Source organism: Muntiacus reevesi, chromosome 6, assembly GCF_963930625.1.
Source record: "Muntiacus reevesi chromosome 6, mMunRee1.1, whole genome shotgun sequence".
NCBI classification, from domain to species: domain Eukaryota; kingdom Metazoa; phylum Chordata; class Mammalia; order Artiodactyla; family Cervidae; genus Muntiacus; species Muntiacus reevesi.
This window is the reverse complement of record NC_089254.1, coordinates 94199166-94220042: the sequence shown is the minus strand read 5'-3', so window position 1 is coordinate 94220042 and position 20877 is coordinate 94199166. Positions and strand designations below refer to the sequence as shown.

The window sequence follows — 20877 nt, the reverse complement described above, 5'->3', positions numbered from 1 at the left end:
CTAGGATCTCTCAGGCGAGCGAGGTAACTGAACCACTGTGAAACAGGGAGCTGAGCGCGCCCAAGGGCTCAGGCAGCTGTCCTGGGGCCACCCTCCCTGAACAAATGCTGAGCACACCGCCCGCTCTATTTACAGGGTGCCCTCTGCTTGGCCCAGTCCGGTACAGCTGTACATGTAAGAGCTGCATTTTTCACATGCGGGCGCAGGGCTCCGGTTTTGCAATGTCCCACCACACCCCAGGCACTTCCCACAAAACTTCACTGTTGGCTTGTTTCTCTCCCATGCCATCTTCAAGGTCTTCAGTGCTTGACTGCGTGGCATCCAGATTTAGGAAAGGTATAAATAGAACATGTGAAAATCCAAGTTTCACAGACTCCTTATTAAGACCAGGCAACATCTCAAAGTATTTCCCCTTCACTGTCCTGCTCCTTTCCACGAAGCAAGGTGTTAACTGACAGTGGGGGGAAAAAGAACTCACTCATTTGAGTAAGGCTGGGAAATGCTACGTGCAAAGTTCAGGCCGGGGAGCTGAAGAAAAGTTTCCTTTGCTTCAGTACAGTATATAGCGTTCCTTCAGGAGGAGTAACAGAGGAAGTATTTAAAATGTGGGAGAGTTTAGCAGAAAAGCAAACACCAGCACAGCATCTAGGGAGTGAACCACTCAGTGGAAATGAAAACATTATGCATGTTGCACATGCTCCATGAACCCGTTAAGTACGGACAACTGGAAAACCCACACATCCTAACTTTTCTCTAGAGTCACAAAAATACATTGAATAAATGAGTTAGAAAGAAGAAAACAAAACTGTCCCTTTAAACCAAAAACTGCTTAATTATCACTTAATTAACAGTAAATCAGAAGAGAGGTCTAAAGACATTAGCTGGTAACTTCAATTCATAAAATACAGTGCCAACTAAGGTTCTTTTTTCTCTTTCTTTGGGTATTTTGTTTGGGAGGTTACAGTTTAAGGATAAGGTTTCTAGTTCAATGTATCTTTTAGGTTCCCAACATCAACCCTGAAGTCTTACTTTTCACAGGTGAGTAACTTTAGTAGTATTTTATGTAACCCTCCTTTTAAGGTCGGGAGTAGCAGAAAGTCTCCTTAAATTACAACAGTGATTTTCAAACTTTTTGAAAAGAAAACAAGGCATATCTCTCAGTGGTTCTTCCCATCCCTCCACTGCTTTGTGAGGCAAGAGTCTCGACAAAACACCCAGGGAATGTACCAGTCACTGCCCTCAATACCATCACCACATCCCCTAAAATCCATGGTGGTTCTGGGCTCCTCCAACACTGTATCTCAGTAAAGGCAACGCTGCCTGAGAACTCAAAGCTCCTTTTCACTCCTGCAAGGACCTAAAACTAGGAGAGGGGCTCTGAAGGGTGACCAGGAAGTCGGCCTGTGTTCACTGGGGAGCATGGTGAAGGTCATTTCCTGGATGGTTCCCACTGGGAGAAATGATCCTCCTCATCGAGGTTAAGTGTCACTCCTGATGGAAGCTCTAACTCCAAATGAGTTTCAATTACAACATATAATTATAGAGACCTAATATTACAACACCTAAGTGACCCTCGCCCCCAAAGAAGCCAGTCTGGGAGAATACATCCACAAACAACAATGCTCCGTAGGTGATAAAAAAGAATCTGTCTTTGAAAACGGTTTTCTAAGTTTGTGGCATTTTGAATATTCTCAAGGATGGTAAACCTCTCTCCTTCAAGGTTGCAGTTCATTCTGTTAACAATTCAGTCATTCAAGAGCAAACCTTGTAAGCCAGGTGGTATGATCAATGTGGATACTATAGATTTTCATCAACAAAGCGAGTGACCAAAGAATAATAACAAATTTTGCACAGTTCATAGACTTTTGCTCCAAAAGTGAGTACAGGGGGGAAAAAAAAGTATTCAGACCAAAAGCAACATGTTTGGACTAGTATCTACTATTTATTGGATAATTTGCAAAGCACTGTGCTACTCATCACACACATTATTTCAGCTGTTTCTCATGGAAGCCCTCTGAGGTAGGTACAGAGAATACAACAGTTTCAGAAAAATAAGCTGCTTGCCCCTGATCACACTTCAAGGGAGAAGCCAGTCCATAGTATGATCTAATATGTCTCACGCACCAGTACAACTCGACAGGGACAAAACTCATCTCCATGTATGAAAGATCCATGTTTTTCAAGAGAAGCAGAATCACTTCATTTTATCATCACAGTATCAGTAGCATCACTGTCTGAAAAAAAGGTCTCTAAGCCATTCTTTCAGGTTACTGATTCTGCTAAAATGTCTTCAGAAATGGCATTATCAGCAAAGCTGCCCAACGAGCTCTCTAAAACAAAACGCCCAATGAGATGCGACTTTATTTATATTTAGTGCAAATTACCCTTCTAGGACTTCATGATGGAGCTATCCCTCTGCACTGACAAGCATAGTAACATCAAGTTTTACGTTACCACTGTAGTAGCAAGACAGGAAAAAAACCTAAGCGTTCCTCAGGAGCAGATTAAATGCATTTTATAGTATATTCATTCAGTACAACCTTACGCAGCCAAAAAAGGAAAACAGTTCTTTGTTCCTTCCATACTGCTATGTGATGATCCCCACAGGGAAGACTCTGTATACAGTTTGTTATCATTTGCATAAAAACCCCCATGCATGTGTGTGTATTTAGGCACAAAATCTTTCTCAAAAGGATACAGGAAACTAGCAACAATGTCTGACCCCAGTGAGAGGAACTAGGAGTTGGAGGATAATACAAATCACTTTTGTATTGACCCAGAGGAAAGTTGTATATTTAAACTTTTTTTTTTTACATCTAAAAAATTTTATGGACTGAGTATGCATTTGAAAAATTACAAGAGTAATTTCTGACTGCAGGAAAAAAACATAGTCTTATGAGAATCACTCTAAAGTTATAATGTACATACTCTTTTAATGCAAAAATGCAGAAAATTTCCTTTATAAACAATTTCTCATAGATCTACCATGTAATGTCAAAGGTACCTGTAATCCCATTAACTATGATTCTCATGACTGAAAAGAGCCAGATCAAATACATCTAGAAAAAACAGGCACAATAGATTATGAATTCTACTGAAGACAAAGACCATTATTTTAAATACTTTTAAATTCCCCAATTCCTGATAGGGTTCTCAGAACAGTTTCTTGGTTAATGAATAGTAAATTGATTTATTGGTGAAATTAGCAACTATGGCGCTTCCTGATGATATAAAATCAGTAGATAATTCACAGAAATTAGCTTCCAGATTTTCATTTTAATTACTACTGTGAAACAATATAATTTAGTACCAAACGTTTAAAAACCCATTATAATTACCAGACTCTGAAACACACATTATTTGGATCTCATCAACTACACAAAACTCATCCATTTTTCTTTTGAAAAAGGTAGTAGAAATCTCAAAGAATAAGGGAGAGACTACTAACTAAAGGTATGATAACTAATCGAGCACCATGATTCCATTCTCAGGACCTCCCAAGAGGCTGGAAGGAGGAAGGGAAGAAGTGAGGATGTTGGAGAAATAAGGATCGTTCTTAACTTCTGGTCCCTTTTGTGCTGTAAGGCAATGCAAGGTCTAGCGAAAACGAAAACGAAAACTGCTGAGGCTGGAGATTAAAACAAAAGCTTTTGGTTCAGACGGTAAAGGAGGCCCTGGAGAACAGTACACAGTTTATCCAGAAGGCAGTGCTGGAGTTGGCTTCAGCAACTAGGGGGTTTCTTCTTAGCGTCCACGTCTTTTTTAATTTCTTCAAGTTTTTTAGCCAGGTTTGGTATCTTTAAAGAGAAAAGAGAATATCATCATTTTATGTCTACCTAGTCAGTAATTTTTCATTTCTCTTCCTCTAAAGAGAAATGGCTTAACTTTCCTCTAAAAGAAACCTGATAAACAGCAGTGTTCCTTAGCGTCATAACTGCTTAAGAAAGATCCCAAAAGTGCTAAGTTAAAACAGGCTCCCTCCCCAAAAGTCAGACCCTGAGTTCTACTTTTATATACCCACTGAACTCCCTCAATCCAGTGCCAAGCAAAGTTGTTCAGTTCAGTTCAGTCGCTCAGTAGTGTCTGACTCTTTGCAACCCCATGGACTGCAGCACACCTGGCCTCCCTGTCCATCACCAACTCCCAGAGTTTACTCAAAGTCATGTCCATTCAGTCAGTGATGCCATCCAACCATCTCATCCTCTGTCACCCCCTTCTCCTCCTGCCTTCAATTTTTCCCAGCATCAGGGTCTTTTCAAATGAGTCAGCTCTTCGCATCAGGTGGCCAAACTACTGGAGTTTCAGCTTCAACATCAGTCCTTCCAATGAACACTTAGGACTGATCTCCTTTAGGATGGACTGGTTGGATCTCCTTGCAGTCCAAGGGACTCTCAAGAGTCTTCTCCAACAGCACAGTTCAAAAGCATCAATTCTTTGGTACTCAGCTTTATAGTCCAAATTTTCTTTATATTCCAAGCAAAGTTGTACATGTAAACAATAAACGTGACATATATTAACAAGCACCTACCTAGAAAACCCCAAGACTCAAGTTTAAGGATGACAAAGGCAATTCCCTTTGTTACACTAAAAACTTCACTACAAATCAAAGTTAAAATCATGTCTTCTTTCCTTGTCTCCTTAAAACAAACATTACATTTCAGGATTCCTATTCATGGGCAGTTGTGTCACCCGATTTTCAACTTACACATCTGTAAAGTGAAGCTAATACAACTGCCTACTTCGCGGAATTCTGTCCTTACATGTGTAGCACTAAGTGGATCCACCTCCAAACTGCTCAGTCATCTCTACAACCGGGTAGCAGGGGCTGGAAAGACCGCCCAGTGCAAGTCTCACTTCACGTGACTTTCCACAGAACTGTAAGGCTCCAGCAATGGTACTCTGCGCTAACAAACACAGCTCACGGTCTCCATGAGACCACCTAAGCTGATAGGATTCTGTTCTCTTAGGGTGAAACGTAGGTCAGGTGCTTCTGTGAGTTCTATTATTTTTTCAGACAATGGAAATCTTTCTGCAAAATTCAGGACTTTCCTCTCAGACCTATGGACCACCTTGTTTATGCTGGAAGGCATACTTTAACAAACACAAGTCACTACACACTAGGTACGTGGAATCAAGGAAGACATGAATATGGTCACTTACGTCATAGTTCTGAGCCAGATACATTCCCACCACGTTGCCGAGAGTAAATCCAAGCTGTAAGAATAGAACAGGAAGAGTCACACTGGAGACCGAGTTCTGTGCCGCCTGATACCAACCAGACCACACGGGGAGCATCTAAGGAACTCCGGACAGTGAGAAGTCCTCAGTGCCAGTCCAGGGGAGTGCATGGCATGAAATCCACATCTTTTGTCTATAAAATAGGCATGGAAATATCCTCCCACAAGGTTAAATAGTATATGGTAGAACTAAACACATTGACCTTACAAATACTTGGCTGTAAGTTCTAGAACCTCAAGTCAAAATTTGATTTTTGTTAAGAGCCACAGTTTGGTATTTTGTGTGTGTGTGGGCGGCTGGGGGGGGGGGAGTATGAGATTTGTTATTTCTTGCTACATCAAGTAAAAAGTATTTAATTTTAAAAAGTATCCAGCTAAATCATAGAATTTTAGAAAATGAAGGGATGTTCACAGTTCAATCTCTTCACATTTTAAGAAGCACCTGGTCTAAGACATGAAGTAACTTGTTCAGGGTCTTTCATCACAGGAGCACAGGATAACCTAAAGCAGATTCACACTCAAAAACTAAAATATACAAAGACATAAAGCAAGAGACTGTCACACAACTGATAGTGCATACGGCTAAGCTCTCTGGCACGGTGAGTCTAATGGCAGGGCACTTAAGACCGAGAGAACACAGGTCCCCTAGCCAGCTCTGAACCGGTGGCAAGAGACACACGCACAACCTTTAGAGAACTCTAGTGTTGTCTCACTGGGTGCCTGTCTTCCTGAACAAAAACTGCTTCATGAAAATCCCTTCACACCAAAAGAGCTTCAAAGTTCCTTCAGCTTGGAGTTTTAATGATGATCTATAATTTCCTGGTTTCTGCCCCCCTCTCCCCCCAGGTGGGATTCCCTGGTGGCTCAGATGGAAAAAATCTGCCTGCAATTCAGGAGACCCAGGTTCAATCTCTGGATCAGGAAGATCCCCTGGAGATGAAAATGGCAATATTCTTGCCTGGAGAATTCCATGAACAAAAGAGCCTGGTGGGCAAATAGTCATGGGGTCACAGAGAACTGGACATGACTGAGCGTCTAACACTTTCACCCAATAATTTAAATTGTCCAACTGGAAAAAAAAAAAAAAATTGTCCAACTGAACACCTAACTTCTAATTTTATAAATTTGAATTTGCAACTGATTTTTTTTTTTATCATTTTCTTTAGTCGCTGTTGCTCCTAATAAATACACAGCAGAGGTTAACATAGAAACATAAAGCACCGCACGTAGCACCAGTGGTCATACATGGCATGGCGGAATTGTCTTCAAGTTGGAGACGCACATAGGAGAGAGAACACAGCTGGATCCTTACTAAGCCTGAAGCTTACTAAGCTTTAAACACCCATAATTTAAATGGGTTTGTTAGTAGGATGCAAAAAAGAGACTATCAAGTCTAAACATAGACCATTTTCTGAACATTTGATTATTCAAACATAGCTTGTGAAATACTTTTATCAACGTGGCACTGAGAAGCCAAAGGATTTTTTTCCACGCCTACGGGTTGAAACCAAGTAGTAAGAGTTTTTCCAAATCCATAAAGAATATTAAATTTGCTTAAAAGAGAGGGGGGAAAATCATCTAAGAATGTTAGCTCTAACACCAAACAGAAAGAACAGAAGGTTGAAAAATTTCAAGAAAAAGAAATTGTGGTTCTACCACTATCTAGCTGTGTACCTTCAGGCAAGACACTTAACCTCCTTGGTGCTATGCCAATTTGAGGCTCCTGACTTACACTAAACAAAAATCATGGGTCTCTAGACAAGTCATGAGTCTCTGGACAAGTCATCCAACTCCAGTTTCAAAATACTGCTAGGTCTACCAATGGGATATTGTAAAACTACATACATAATGTAAGAGAAATGGTGCACTTGAAGAGAAGTTGGAGGAAAATGCATGACAGTAAAAACCATTTGTATGTTGTTCATGGAATACTCAATAGGCAAGTTTACAGAGGTAAGAAATTTTAATCAGAATAAATAAAGGATTTAAGAAAATGAAATCTATATGTGAGGAACGGTGACTGAGAAGTTAGATGGGAGTCAGAGTTCAGAGGGTCACGAACGAGCCAGAAGCCTCTCCACAGGGCAGGAATGCTTACCTTCCTCCAGGTCAAGACCTGGAGGCTTCCTCAGTGGTCCATCTGGACGGCTGGATGCTATCGCCACAGTCCTCCCCATATTACATGGTCCCCCCACCCCAAGCACTCCCCGCAGAGAAGATAAGCAGAAGGAAGGGAGTGCCTTCCTCCCAAGCTCAACACTAAATACATCATGATTATGTCCTTTCTGCAATGCTTCTGAGACTCTAGGAATATGTAACTGCTTCTCACAAACATACTGAGGACAATAAATGGTAAAACACCAGAAGTTTGGGGACTGAGGAGTGACATGAGCAAAGCTACATAGAGGACAAATGGGTGAGAAGAAATCTGAAAAACACCCTCCCAAATACATCTGGCCTCTAAAGGTTTTGATTAAAGGACTGCAGTCCCTTATATACCAAAAATCAGTTTCATATCCAGCCCTGTGAAAAGATTTCAAAATGGTCTCTTTTCTTAAAGAATTTATATGATGTACAGAAAGAAAAGCTACACAGTAAGTACAACAGCTACAACAACAGACAGGACCCTGCACAGGATCCTGAATGTAACAGATGCATGAAAACCAGAACTGGGTCATGCAGTAAGTAACAAAATCAGTGATACAGAAGTGCTTCTTTTGAGAAACCATACCTGAAAGAGATCAGTGTACCTCAACTTGTTACTAAAGGCTCTAAAGATGCTAAGGAAGTGTTAAAATGTAAACTGCCAAAGAGAATCAAGGTACAAGACTGGAATGACAATGCGATGACCTGCATAAAAGAAATAGGCCCAATGAGAAAAGAAGACTTGAACAAAAAATGGAGAGAAATACCAGTATGGAGAGCTGGGTGGGGCTAGCTGATGGACTTCAAAAACCAGCAAGCGCCTTTAGTTCTCATGCAAACCGGTAGGAAACCACTGACTGCTCTTCACCAGCAGCAACGTGATGAAAGCACCGTTCTGTCAGCATTCACCTGACAGCTATACCCAAAAACAGTTGAATAAACAGAGAGCAGAGAAGGCACACAAACATGCATGGTTTTTCTTCTTAAAAACCAAGATCAATGGAATAGAATAAAGGGTCTAAGAATAAAGCTTTACATTTACGGTCATGTGATTTTCAACAAGGGTGCTAAGCAGCCAATGGTAGAAAGATGGTCTTTGCAAGGAATGATGCTGGGACAACCGTATATCCCCATACAAACGAACAAAGCTGACACCTACTTCACATCACAAACAAAACTTAACTCAAAAGGGATCAAAGACCTAAATATAAGAGCTTAAACTATAAAACTCTTTTAAAAATGGATAAATCTTACTTTATCAAAATTTAAAAGTGTTTGTGTTTCAAAGAATACCAAGACGGTGAAGACAACCACAGAATGAAATATGTGCACATCATGCAGCTGATAAAGGGCCTGTGCTCAGAATATATAAGAAATTCTTGACGGAATGATAATAAGACAATGTAAATTTAAAATGAGTAAAGGATTTGAATAGACACTTCTCCAAAGAAGAAATACAAACAAACAGCCAACAAACACATGGAAAGGTGCTCAACATCGTCAGTCATTAAGGAAATGCAAATCAAACCCACAGCAAAGTGCCTCATTACATCCACTAGGACGACTTGAACAAAAAAGTTGAGCAAGTGCTGGCAAGGAAATGGAGAAACAGGAACATACGCTGCTGGTGGGAATGTAACATGATGCAGCCACTATGGAAAAGTCTTGCAAATCATCCAAAAGCTGAGCAGTTACCATCCGACGCACCAATTACACTTCAGGATATATAAGCAATAAAACTGAAACATGTATCTACACAAAAACTTGTACATGAATGTTCACAGCAGAAGTATTCATAACAGCCAAAAGGTGGAAACAACCCAAATGTCCATCAACTGGTGAATGAATTAACAAAACGTGGTGTAGTCACATGATGCAATATCGCCATAAAAAGGAATGAAGTACCGATCCATGCTAAAATGTGGATAAACCTTGAGAACATTATGCCAAGTGGGAGGCAGTCAGAAAAGACCACATATTATATGATTTCACTGAAAGAAAAGTCCAGGACAGGCAAATCCAGAAAGACACAAAATGAGTGACTGTCCAGGTTGGGTGTGAGGGGAATGAGAAATGAATGCTAATAGTATGGAGTTTCTTTGGAAGACAATGAAATATAGTTGTTGTTTAATCACTAAGTCATGTCTGACTCTTTGTGACCCCATGGAATGAAGCATGTCAGGCTTCCCTGTCCTTCACTATCTCCCAAAGTTTGATCAAACTCATGTCCATTGTGTCAGTCATGCCATCCCACCATCTCATCCTGTCACCCCCTTCTCCTCCTGCCTTCAATCTTTCCCAGCATCAGGGTCTTTTCCAATGAGTCAGTTCTTCACATCAGGAGGCCAAGGTACTAGAGTTCAGAATCAGTCCTTCTAAGGAATATTCAGAGTTGATTTCCTTTAAGATTGACTGATTTGATCTCCTTGCTGTCCAAGGTGTTCTCAAGAGTCTTCTCCAGCACTACAATTCAAAAGCATCATTTATTCTTCGACACTCAGTCTTCTTTATACATCTAACTCTCACATCCATACATGACTACTGAAAAAACCGCTAACTTTGACTATATACAGACCTTTGTCAGCAAAGTGATGTTTCTGCTTTTTAATACTCTAGGTTTGCCAGGGCTTCCCTTGTGCCTCAGCTGGTAAAGAATCTGTCTGCAGTGCAGGAGACCTGAGTTCGATCCCTGGGTTGGGAAGACCCCCTGGAGAAAGGAAAGGCTACCCACTCCAGTATTCTGGCCTGGAGAATTCCATGGACTGTATAATCCATGGGGTCACAAACAGTAGGACACAACTGAACAACTTTCACAGGTTTGCCATAAATATCCTTCCAAGGAGCAAGTGTCTTTTAATTGCATGTGGAGCCCACGAAAATAAAATCTGTCACTACTTCCATGTTTTCCCCTTCTACTTGCCATGAAGTGATAGAATCGAATGCCATGATCATAGGTTTTGTCGAATGTTGAGTTTTAAGCCAGCTTTTTCACTCTCCTCTTTCACTCTTATCAAGAGGCTTTTTTAAGTTTCTCTTCGATTCCTGCAGTTAGTGGTATCACCTGCATGTCTGAGGTTGTTGATATTTCTCCCAGCAATTTTGATTGATTCCAGCTTGTGATTGATCCAGCCTGGCATTTCGCATGATGTACCCTGCATAAAAGTTAAATAAGCAGAGTGACAATATACAGCCTTAATGTACTCCTTTCCCAATTTGGAACCAGTCCATTGCTCCATGTCTGGTTTTAACTGTTGCTTCTTGACCTGCATACAGGTTTCTCAGGAGACAGGTAAGGTTAGATATAAAAATTAGATAGTGGTGATTATTGCACAAGTCTGTGAACATACTACTAAACTCTACACTTTAAATGAGTGAACGGTATGGTTTCAGAACTACATTTCAAAACTATTAAAAAAATAAATAAATAAAGCAAGATCTGGGACTTTCCCAGCGGTCCAGTGGTTAGGACTCCACCCTCCCCCTACTGGGGGGCAAGGGTTTGATCCCTGGTTGGGGGATGAAGATCCTGCATGCAACACAGTCCAGCCAAAGCAAATAGTAAGAACGGGTAGAATATCAGCTATATGGGATAAAACTGAGGAAATCAAAGACAACTTTGAGGTTTCCAGATTGGGCAAAAGTTTAAGAAGAATGGAAATGTCAGATGAAAAAATGAGGACCATTAGACTAAGGCTTTGTTTTGTACATGAGAGGTCTACTGAAAATGCTGTCAATTTTTTTTTTTATGTATAGACACAAGGGGCTTAGTTACAACACTGTATCTATTAACATAAAGAAGCACCAAGTCTTAAAAAGTAGAGACAGCTCCGAAGCAATCTGACTCTTCTCAATGCTGCTCAACGCCTGCACCCAACAAAAAATGCTGTGTGTGTAGCCCAATAAATAAAGCTACAATTTTTATCTGGAAATGGTTACTTGCAATAGTCCAGAGTGAATACTACCTGACATGTCTGAAATAAGACCCATTAAATCACATTTTCAAAAAGTACACACCCAAAACAAGTTACAACATAGAATCTGAACCATTTTATATTTGCCGAGGATTTACGAAATCTAAAAATAATCTGATTGTGTTTAGCAAATATAACTAGCATTCAAAAGGACACCTAAAAATGTTTCATAGTCTCAGATGAAAAAAGCTACACACTGACAAGAAAACCAAAAGTATAAATTATCTTACATTAATAAAAAAGTAAACTGATAATTTTACTTCTCAAGCTTAGTCTCAGCTATAGAAGCTGTCAGAGGATCTCTTTGTTCCAAGGAAGCAGGGGACAAAGTTACCTTTTTTGCACCTTAGTCTTTTAAACACTCAACACTTGGTGTAGAGATAGTCATCAAATATGTTTAACAACTGCTTCAGTAATAATAAAACTCAAATTCTATCCTCCTCTACTAACACTACATAGAAGTACATTTTTAAGGTGTAAGCTAGGTTTTATATTCAATAATTTTCCTTAAAGAATGAAGAAAGTACAACAACCAAAAAAAAGCTATTAATTCTTCAATTGAGCCAGTAAATTAAACAGAGACATTCATGGAAGTTAGCCAGTAACACTCTGAAAAGCAGGGCATCAGGTAGAACTGGTCTGCCTATTTTCAAAGAAGCTGATTCAAATATTCAAATATCTTATGAATATCTGACAGGAGTAACCAAGCAAAAAAGGAATACCTAATTATAAATAAATGAAATCAATCCCAAAGTACTAAGTCCATTTGCTTGGGAAATCTAACTATGAAGTATGTTTCCTCTTCCTGTGAACTTTATGATCTATTTTAGAAAGACAAGACAAAATAAAATATTGTACATCAAGATGCAGTAAACAAAACACAGCACATTAGCAAATGATCTGAATGGGCCACATAGATTTAAGTGCCTTGTGTTAGAAATCTAATTCATATTAACATGTAAAAGGAGAAAAGTCATGATCACTAGATGGGAAAAAGCACAATAAAATTCTACTGCCAATCTCAATAAAAACTCCTAAGAAACAGAAGTGAGTAAGTGAGCGAGCGTCGCTCAGTCATGTCCGACTCTTTACAACCCCATGTACAACACAGTCCATGGAATTCTCCAGGCCAGAACATTGGAGTGGGTAGCCTTTCCCTTCTCCAGGGGATCTTCCCAACTCAGGGATCGAACCTAGGTCTCCCGCATTGCAGGCGGATTCTTTACCAGCTGAACCAGAAGGGAAGCCCAAGAACGCTGGAGTGGGTAGCCTATCCCTTCTCCAGTGGATCTTCCTGACCCAGGAATAGAACCAGGGTCTCCTGCATTACAGGTGGATTCTTTACCAACTGAGCTATCAAGAGAGTTCCATGAATCTGTTAGAAAATATCAGAAACACAAACTTCCTACTAAAACCTGAGAAGCATTTCCACTCAAAGCAGAAACATAACTGGGATATTCACTCTACTTCTACTACAAGTCCTGACTTGAGAATGAGAACAGGAGAGCGGGAAAGAAGAACTGGAAAAGAACACAGAACTGTGATTTTTGTCTTCCCTGGAGATATGAGTGCCTTCATAGTACTGCCTTCTCCGAAGTGAATCTACAAACTACTGGAGCTAAAAGGTAGACAAGGATGCTAGATACATAATCAATATACCAGAATCGTTAGCATTTTCATACATCAGCAACAACTAACTCGACAATGGTGAAACTGACCCATCCTAAAACTAAGCACCCTTGCCTAGTTTATGATTAACCAAGCTCTTTATCCAAAACTTCATTCCTGGCAACTCAAGACTCTCGCTCTGAGACTGCCCATGTGTCTATCCACACATACTGTACTCTTTTTCCTCCTAATCAACACGTGACTTGTTTCACTACAAAAAAACAAACAAAAACTTGATTCCGTTTTCTTGTTCCTTCTGACCTCAACCCTGTGCTAAATGAACACTAATCAACCAGTGTTAGATGACTAAAGTTGTTGCTAATGCTATCATTAAAAAAACAAGGTCCTACTGTATAGCACAGGGAACTACAGTCAGTACCCTGTGATAAACCATAGGGAAAAGAGTACGAAAAAGGATGTTTATGTGCACATGTGTGGTTGAATCACTTTGCTGGACAGCAGAAATCAACACATTATAAATCAACTACGCTTCAATAAAAAAAATTTTTTTAATAGTATAATTAATGTACTAAAGGTGCTACTGTCAATACATCATTAATGTGCGAAAATTGCTGTTGTGCATAACATCACTAATATACAAACTCAGCTTCCTTCTCCAGGATAAGATGAGCTAACAGACTCCTGAGTCACAGGCCACAGAACTGTAAACCAGGAACAACCCTGACTCCAAAACTACAACTAAGAAAGGTCATAGAAACATCACAAGACAATGACCCAGCTTCTTTGCTCTTCCCCTTCTAAAAACCCCAATCTCAAAGACCAAGCTGGAGCAGATCTGAGCCGTGTCTCCCACTCCCTTGCTTGGCGCCTTGCGATACAATCCTTACTTTGCAGCGAACACTGCTGTCAGAGTTTACTTTTCTGTAGAGCAGGCACACGAGCCCTCTGCTCAGTTATAATGTAATGATAAAAAGGGTGTCACGTTAACCAACAACAAAACTAAAACGCACCCAAGCATACTAGCTAAGACTAAACACAGTAAAAGTGAAGGAAAAAAAAATACTAGGCAGAACTAAAAAGTACTTAGAAAAAGCAAGACTATCACTCAGAAAATTAAAAAAAAAACAAAAACAACTCTGATGAAAGACCCTAAATAAATGGGAAATTGGATCACAACAATGTAAAGCTTTCAAGAGTAAAGTCATCAGGATGGCTTGTGGAAAAAGGTGGGAGATGGGCCACTAAGAGGAGCTGCCAAGGCAAAAAGGAGGATAAAGGGGAAGTGGGACGATGTGACAGCAGGAAGGTCCATACCCTGGGGTGGACCAGTGAGATTACCCCAGCAAACCACGTCAGAGGATACATGTTGAAGGGCAGTGGGAAAGGAAACCTTGCAAATCAAGTGAAAGTGGTTATGACTTGATGGGGAAGGACATGGGGAGCACCCACAGATTCTGAGCATGTGAATAAGACAGATCATCCTGGGTGACTACTCTGGCAGTTGCAAGACAGGACAGAACCAAGGGTGTCAAGGGAAACACAACGAACCAGAGACAATAGCCTTGGTATTCTACAGCCGATCAGATTATATTGGGAGTGCTATGTTTAAAAAAAAAAATTCAAAAACTAGAATATTCAGAGAAGGATTACCATGAAGAATGAGTGGAAGAAGAAGAGATGGGCAGCCTAAAGACAAGACTGGCGGGAGCACGGAGTTAGCGGTACCAAGGTAATGTTCATAAACCGTAAAAGATCGTCACGTGAATTAGAACTGCTTTTTAACGTCAAAGAGTAGAACCAGGTAAGAAGACATTGACCCAAAGTGAAAGAGGACCTGAGGAAACAGGTCCTGCTGTAACTGGAGGTGACTGAATATGAACTGGATGCCTCCTCAGGAGCAGAGACTTAAGCACCAGCATGTTCAACTAGAGAATCTAAAATAACTTCTCTAATTCACACCTACTAGGCGAGTGCAGCCAGTCCAAGGATGCAAGGAAGAAGACCTGCTCTACAAACTTGGCAATGAAAACACAAAGACAGAACCTGTCCTAAGGTAAGTAATGAAGGCTTGATGGCTTAAAGCAATACTAACTCTTACTGAGTGCTTACTATGCGCAAGGCAGCATTTTAACTCCTTTTCAGGAATTAATTCATGGTCTTCACAACCCTGTTAAAGCAGGTACTATTACTGTCCACTCTATGCTGGGGAAACTGAGGCACAGAGCAGTTAAGTAACTTGCCCAAAAACATACAGCACGTAAATGTGCCAGACACAGCAAGTAAATGATATCAAGAATGAAGGAGAGAACTAAGTCGAGATTATGTCAATATTTCAAGTTAATGAAAGCCAGGGCTAGGGGAGAAAGAAGTTAGGTGTGGAGTGCGGGGTGGGGAGGGAAAGAGGTAACAGGTCCCCCACATGTTGGGTCTAAGATAGAGAGTTGGACAAGAGATGTGCAGGAGACAGCTAATGACGGGGAACTGAACTCAGAGACTCAAGGTAGTTTTGGAAGCTGTCAACGGAGGTGAAAACAACAGCATGACAAGGAACACGTCCCCTAAGGGTGTTGAAATAGAGTCATGGTCTGAGCCCTGAGAAACAGTCAGAAACCAAAAGAAGGGAACAGCAGGCAGTACAAACCGGGGAGATTAGATAAGGCAATTTCCCAACTGGTGCACCGAGATACTGCTCCTCTCGGCCCCTGGAGCAGCCAGGACCCAGGGCTTGTCACCTGTACTCTGTGCAGCTTCTTTCAAAAAAAAAAAACAAGTCCCAGCGTGTTCCACTTCGTAAGAATATTGAAAAGCACTGAGATGCAGGATTCAAAAGCTGAGGGAGGACAGATTAAAGAGGAGGTGAATAAGAGTAACAGAGGCCACTCCTGTGAGACAGAAGAGAACCAACGCATTACCCCATGAAAGTGCATAAGGCAGCACACACAAAACCACCAGCAGAGCCCATCATATCAGGTTTCCCTTGAAAGGCTTTGAAAGTTTCCTTAAATCACACTGTGGCTACACCATGCTGCAAGTGAGGAGGCCACTGCAGTAAAATCAAGGCGGAAAGAGGTGCCAGGACCACAGGAACAAGTTTTGACACGTAAGGAATGGATAATGCGCAAATACTGTAATCCAAAGAGAAATGAGCAATGAAGAAAATATATTAATATAAGCAACACCATCAGGTGCAGTGGTTCTCAAATGGTGTTCCAGAAAATGACAACTGCAGGAAACATCTTGGAGGGTTCCAAAATGGGTGGTGGCAATGCACCCTCCAAGATATTTACTTGTGACTTATTCCATCACTTTCCAAACCTGTTCCAGCACCACCCTTCTGAATCCATGCCCTCCCAGTTACCAATGAGCTACAGCTGAAGTAGGAGACTCAATGACATCAATCTTATACTCTGGGGCCCATACTGTTTTTAACCTGAATGCTTCCTACAACTATAAGGCAGTAATTATTTCTGCTGACTCCTAGTCAGGGCACTGGACAAACTTTCAGAGGTGTAGCCATGTCTTGGTTAGGCAGTTTACTGTCAAGGATACCCTCTTTTGGTCTATCAAATTGAAAAATCAACTGCCATCTCAAAAAGGACAGAGGGACACTTTTTCTTATTTAATCTCTTTGATAAAGAATATAACGTTTGGCACGAACACAACATTGTAATTATTCTCCAATAAAAATTGAAAAAAAAATTTTTTTTAATTACCCCAAACTTGGAAATAAAACAGAAGGAGAGCATCTCGTTTCAGTATGCTGGAGGAAAAAAAACGTTTTTTGGGGAAAGTATCTCGTCCCAAGAGTACTCAGTTTCCATGGGTCACCTGGAAGGTTTTCAGAATCCTCGCCTCTTATCACTCAGAATTTAAGAATAAAGTTTTGAAAGCACGAAAGCCTGAGAAGAAAGACTTTCACGCTGAAAGTTGGCAAGTCGTCCTGAAACCTTCAACAAGGCAATCTTTGCCAGAAAACCTGTTTCTAACTTAAGGAGAGCCATGAAAAATAATTTGCTTACTCATGGTAACACTCATTTTCTCCCAGAATGAGCATTCTGGAAAAATTACTTGTTCACCGCGGCCTGACTCACGTATGTCAGCAACCAGCTGTCCTCAGTCTGGAAGCTATAAAAGGTCTGAGGAGGACTCCCTCGGTCTCTAACTCCGGCGGCTCACGAATTTCGAGTTTATTCCTGGCCTTCCTGTGTTCTCAAAGATGGCAACCAGTAGGGCTCCAAGCGGCGGACGGGGTACGTGTTTAAGTCGGGGGCGGGAGCGCCGAAAAGTCATTAAGGAGCCTGAACACGAGAAACGCACACAAAGCACGCGCGGCCCATCACACAACAGATTTGAAAGAACACCTATGCTCTGACACCTCAAAAGTTACGGCGTCAGAAAAACGCTAGTGAAAGGATGAGTGAAGCAGAACAAAAACCCCCACAGCCCACCCGGAAAGGCGACGAGCTAGGCGCCGGGGTTTGCGGGACCCACGCCCAGGCCCCCCGAGACCAGCACAAGGTCGGGGTGGGGGCGTCTGGAGCCCCCGAGAGCCCTGGGCCAAGCTCCGGCTCGCTCCTCAGCAGCTCCACTCACCAAGAATTGGAGCATAGTGTCGGCAAGGAAGGCGCCAAAGACAGTTGCAGCTCCTAGGGCCGTCGGGACCTACCTCCCCCGGCGCGATGGGCGGTGCCCGCGGCAGACTTCCGGTTCACGCCCTGCTCCGCCTCTCCCGCCTCGCTTCACCCGGAAGCTGTTCCTAGCGCCCCCTTGTGGGCCACCTGGGGATCACCTCCTGAACTGCCTGTCTGGCGAGAGCGCGCGGGGCACAGTAGGAGTAAGTCCCAAGGCCAAGCCAGGCTGGAAGCTTTGAACATTCAGATTCTAGAGCCCAGTGCTCAAGTACCGCTTCTATAAACTTGGGTCGGGGCCTAGTAGTCTGTATGACTACCGGCATCCCAAAGACCAGTCTTTGAACTCCCTGACCTAGAAGGACCACAGGAGGTCCTGGTTCCCATCCACACTGGCAAAGCAGAATCACCTGTGGAGCTTTTGCGGCACACTCCACTGGGGCTTCCCAAGTGGCGCTAGTGATAAAGAACCTGCCTACCAATACAAGAATCTCGAGTTTGATCCCTGTGTGGGGAAGAAATGACAACCCACTCCAGTATTCTTGCCTAGGAAATCCCATGGACAGAGGAGCCTGGCAGGCTACAGTCCATGGGGTCTGGAAAAGTCAAACACAACTTACTGACTAAACAACCAGTTTATCAAAACTAAAACCCTAATAACTAGGATGAACGTACTTACCTCTTTTTTATTTTTTTAATTCCAGCAAACTAACTCAGTAAAAGCAACACATTAAGATCCTATATTTATTTAGTATTGTTGAGGAATGGGCTTCCCTGATAGCTCAGTTGGTAAAGAATCTGCCTGCAATGCAGGAGAACCCAGTTCAATTCCTGTAGGAAAGATCCCCTGGAGAAGGGATAGGCTACCCACTCCAGTATTCTTGGGCTTCCCTTGTGGCTCAGCTGGTAAAGAATTGGGAGAACAGATGATCTATGCTCCAAAAAAGGATTGAGAAATAGATGATCTATGCTACAAACGCTTTAAAAAAAAAAAAAAAAAAATCTATAATCTTTTTCAATCTCCTCTGCTTTGCTGAAGAGCACATGCAACATCCACCAGCCTCTCTCCCGGTGTCCCAGGGAACAATGCTGAGTCAGGCGTGCGCCCTAAGTGTTAGCCTCTCCCTGTTATATGTATTACACAAACAGCATTTCTCGTCAGCCTTTAAAGCAATATACAGTGCAGCTGCAGTTCTTCCAGCTTCTCTTTTCCACACACTTCTCCACTGCCCCAACTTCTGATCCCCATTTTGCTGTTAATTTTGGAAGAAATAGTGGCAAAACAAAATAATGAAGCTCAGTAAACCCCAAATCTTAACTATCCCAAACTAGCTCTCTGTCCTGTGGAAGGCTTCACACATCAGAGGTTTACAAAATGCTTTGATTCTGTGCCTCAGGCTCTTTCCTGATATTTCTGTGTTCATGTCTGTGTTCCACAAGATAAAGCTTACCATATGCCTGATTAGTGGAGCAACAGTCAGGCTTACTGGAGAAGGAAATGGCAACCCACTCCAGCATTCTTGCCCAGAGAATCCTGTGGACAAAGCAGCCTGCTGGGCTGCTGTCCATAGGGTCAGAGTCAGACACAACTGAAGCGACTTAGCATGCGTGCATGCACTGGAGAAGGAAACAGCAACCCATGCCAGTTCTTGCCTGGAGAATCCCAGGGACAGAGGAGCCTGGTGGGCTGCCGTCTATGGGGTCGCACAGAGTCGGACATGACTGACGCAACTTAGCAGCAGCAGCAGCAGCCAGGCTTACTATGTCTTGGACCAGTTACTCATCCACATCCCTCCAAGAATGCTCCTTATTAACAGGATGCTTTGCAGTTAAAGATTGATGTTTGTCAGTGTTAGGCAGTAGATTAATTTCAAAATATAACAATGACTAAGTCTTTATAAATGCCTAAAATGTCATGGACATTTTATTAAGAAAAAAAATTATAGAATTAAGTATTAATTTTCTGCTACTACTTGAGGGTCAAGACTCTTTCCCCTCTCAGCAGTCTCTTCTATATACCGGGCTGAAATAGAAAGCGGCAAATGGACTTTCAGATGATGTAGTCACACGCAGACACTACCAGGCAAGAAGTAAGAGTGCTAATAGCAGTCACCCTATTAACTATGTGTAAAATACAGGCAGATGATTAATTTGAAAAATTTCATAATTATTTTAGGGAATAAATGCAAGTGATTATTTCATCATTTACATGCAGGAAAGAAAAAAATACTTTTAGTAAAGAGATGCCTTGACTTTTGAGACATTCCTGTAACACAGTGTATTGAATATATTTTTCTATTAAAAAAGCATTATCATAAAACATGTTATATGGCTACAAAGGAAGGAAAAATAGAGGAGTTTTTCAGACTATACCTTTAATTTGGCATTCAGAATAACACCCCTGGGGAAAAACCAGCACTATGGAAGGATTGTTGAATTCCTGATAATGCTGACCATTTTCTAGATAAAATTTCAAGAGACTGACCACGTTTGTTTTTTTTAAAAAGTTTTTTTTTTTTTAAACTAGTGAGCATGGCACCAGGCAAGTTTACAGAAAAGAAGTCCATATATAAAGAAAGAAATAGCAAAATATCTTCTGGTCATAATTTAGAAGGAAACTATAAAAAGGAGACAGTTTTCCCCAATTTGTCTCTTCCTCAGAAGAGTATAAGCATAGGCTCTCAGTTCCGTGATATCCTCAGCAGGCCTCGGATGCGTCTGACGAGAGCTTGTATGAAACTATAGCGAGATCGCACTTTTGAATACAATCCTTCAATGTCCAGAAGTTTCTTCTGTAGTGATTCTCCAAAAGCGCTGATAGCGTCAGCCTGAAGCTAGAAGTAACATGGGTAACATTTCATGATTAAGTAGTCTCAAATATTTATTTTATTCTTTGTCTTCCTATTTAAAATACCTTTGAATTTTTGTAATGTGATCCTTTCTCAGATGCCAAATTAACTCAACATTCACATTTTCCATCCTGAAGTTTATTGGTATGATAGTAACATTTTTCCTTCTTGTATAAGTACACACAGTTTTAAATTTGCTTTAAATTGCAGTAACTGTTGATATATGGAGTTTCCAGACCATAACGCGTATTAATTACTGAACTCTTACTACTTTCTAGGCACTACCCTGGCGTCTCACACATGAAGGCCTCATTTAATTCTGACAAAACACTTCGAGGTTGAATTACCACTTCCATTTCTGAGCTGAGGAAATGGAGGCTCAGAGGCTAAGTAAGTTGCTTTGAGTCACATAGCTATT

At 41.4% G+C, this 20877-nt stretch overlaps 1 protein-coding gene and 2 long non-coding RNA genes across 3 annotated transcripts in view; 1 reads left to right on the top strand and 2 right to left on the bottom strand.

Moving 5' to 3' along the window:
• Positions 1-3256: 3256 nt before the first annotated feature.
• LOC136170662 (uncharacterized) lies at positions 3257-17687 on the bottom strand. The gene is made up of 3 exons (XR_010663660.1): positions 17576-17687; positions 5161-5214; positions 3257-3797 (listed from the first exon to the last, which is right to left on the bottom strand). It is a non-coding gene; the product is annotated as an uncharacterized lncRNA (long non-coding RNA).
• Positions 17008-20877, top strand: part of LOC136170663 (uncharacterized) — a 44360-nt gene continuing 40490 nt past the window's right edge. The window contains exons 1-2 of the long non-coding RNA XR_010663661.1: positions 17008-17232; positions 20738-20849. This is a non-coding gene — a long non-coding RNA (uncharacterized lncRNA). The remainder of the gene's footprint in view (positions 17233-20737; positions 20850-20877) is intronic.
• Positions 19611-20877, bottom strand: part of NUP205 (nucleoporin 205) — an 82083-nt gene continuing 80816 nt past the window's right edge. Inside the window, exon 43 of the mRNA XM_065939058.1 lies at positions 19611-20444. Within this exon, the coding sequence (XP_065795130.1) occupies positions 20292-20444 (153 nt within the window). The 3' untranslated portion in view covers positions 19611-20291. The remainder of the gene's footprint in view (positions 20445-20877) is intronic.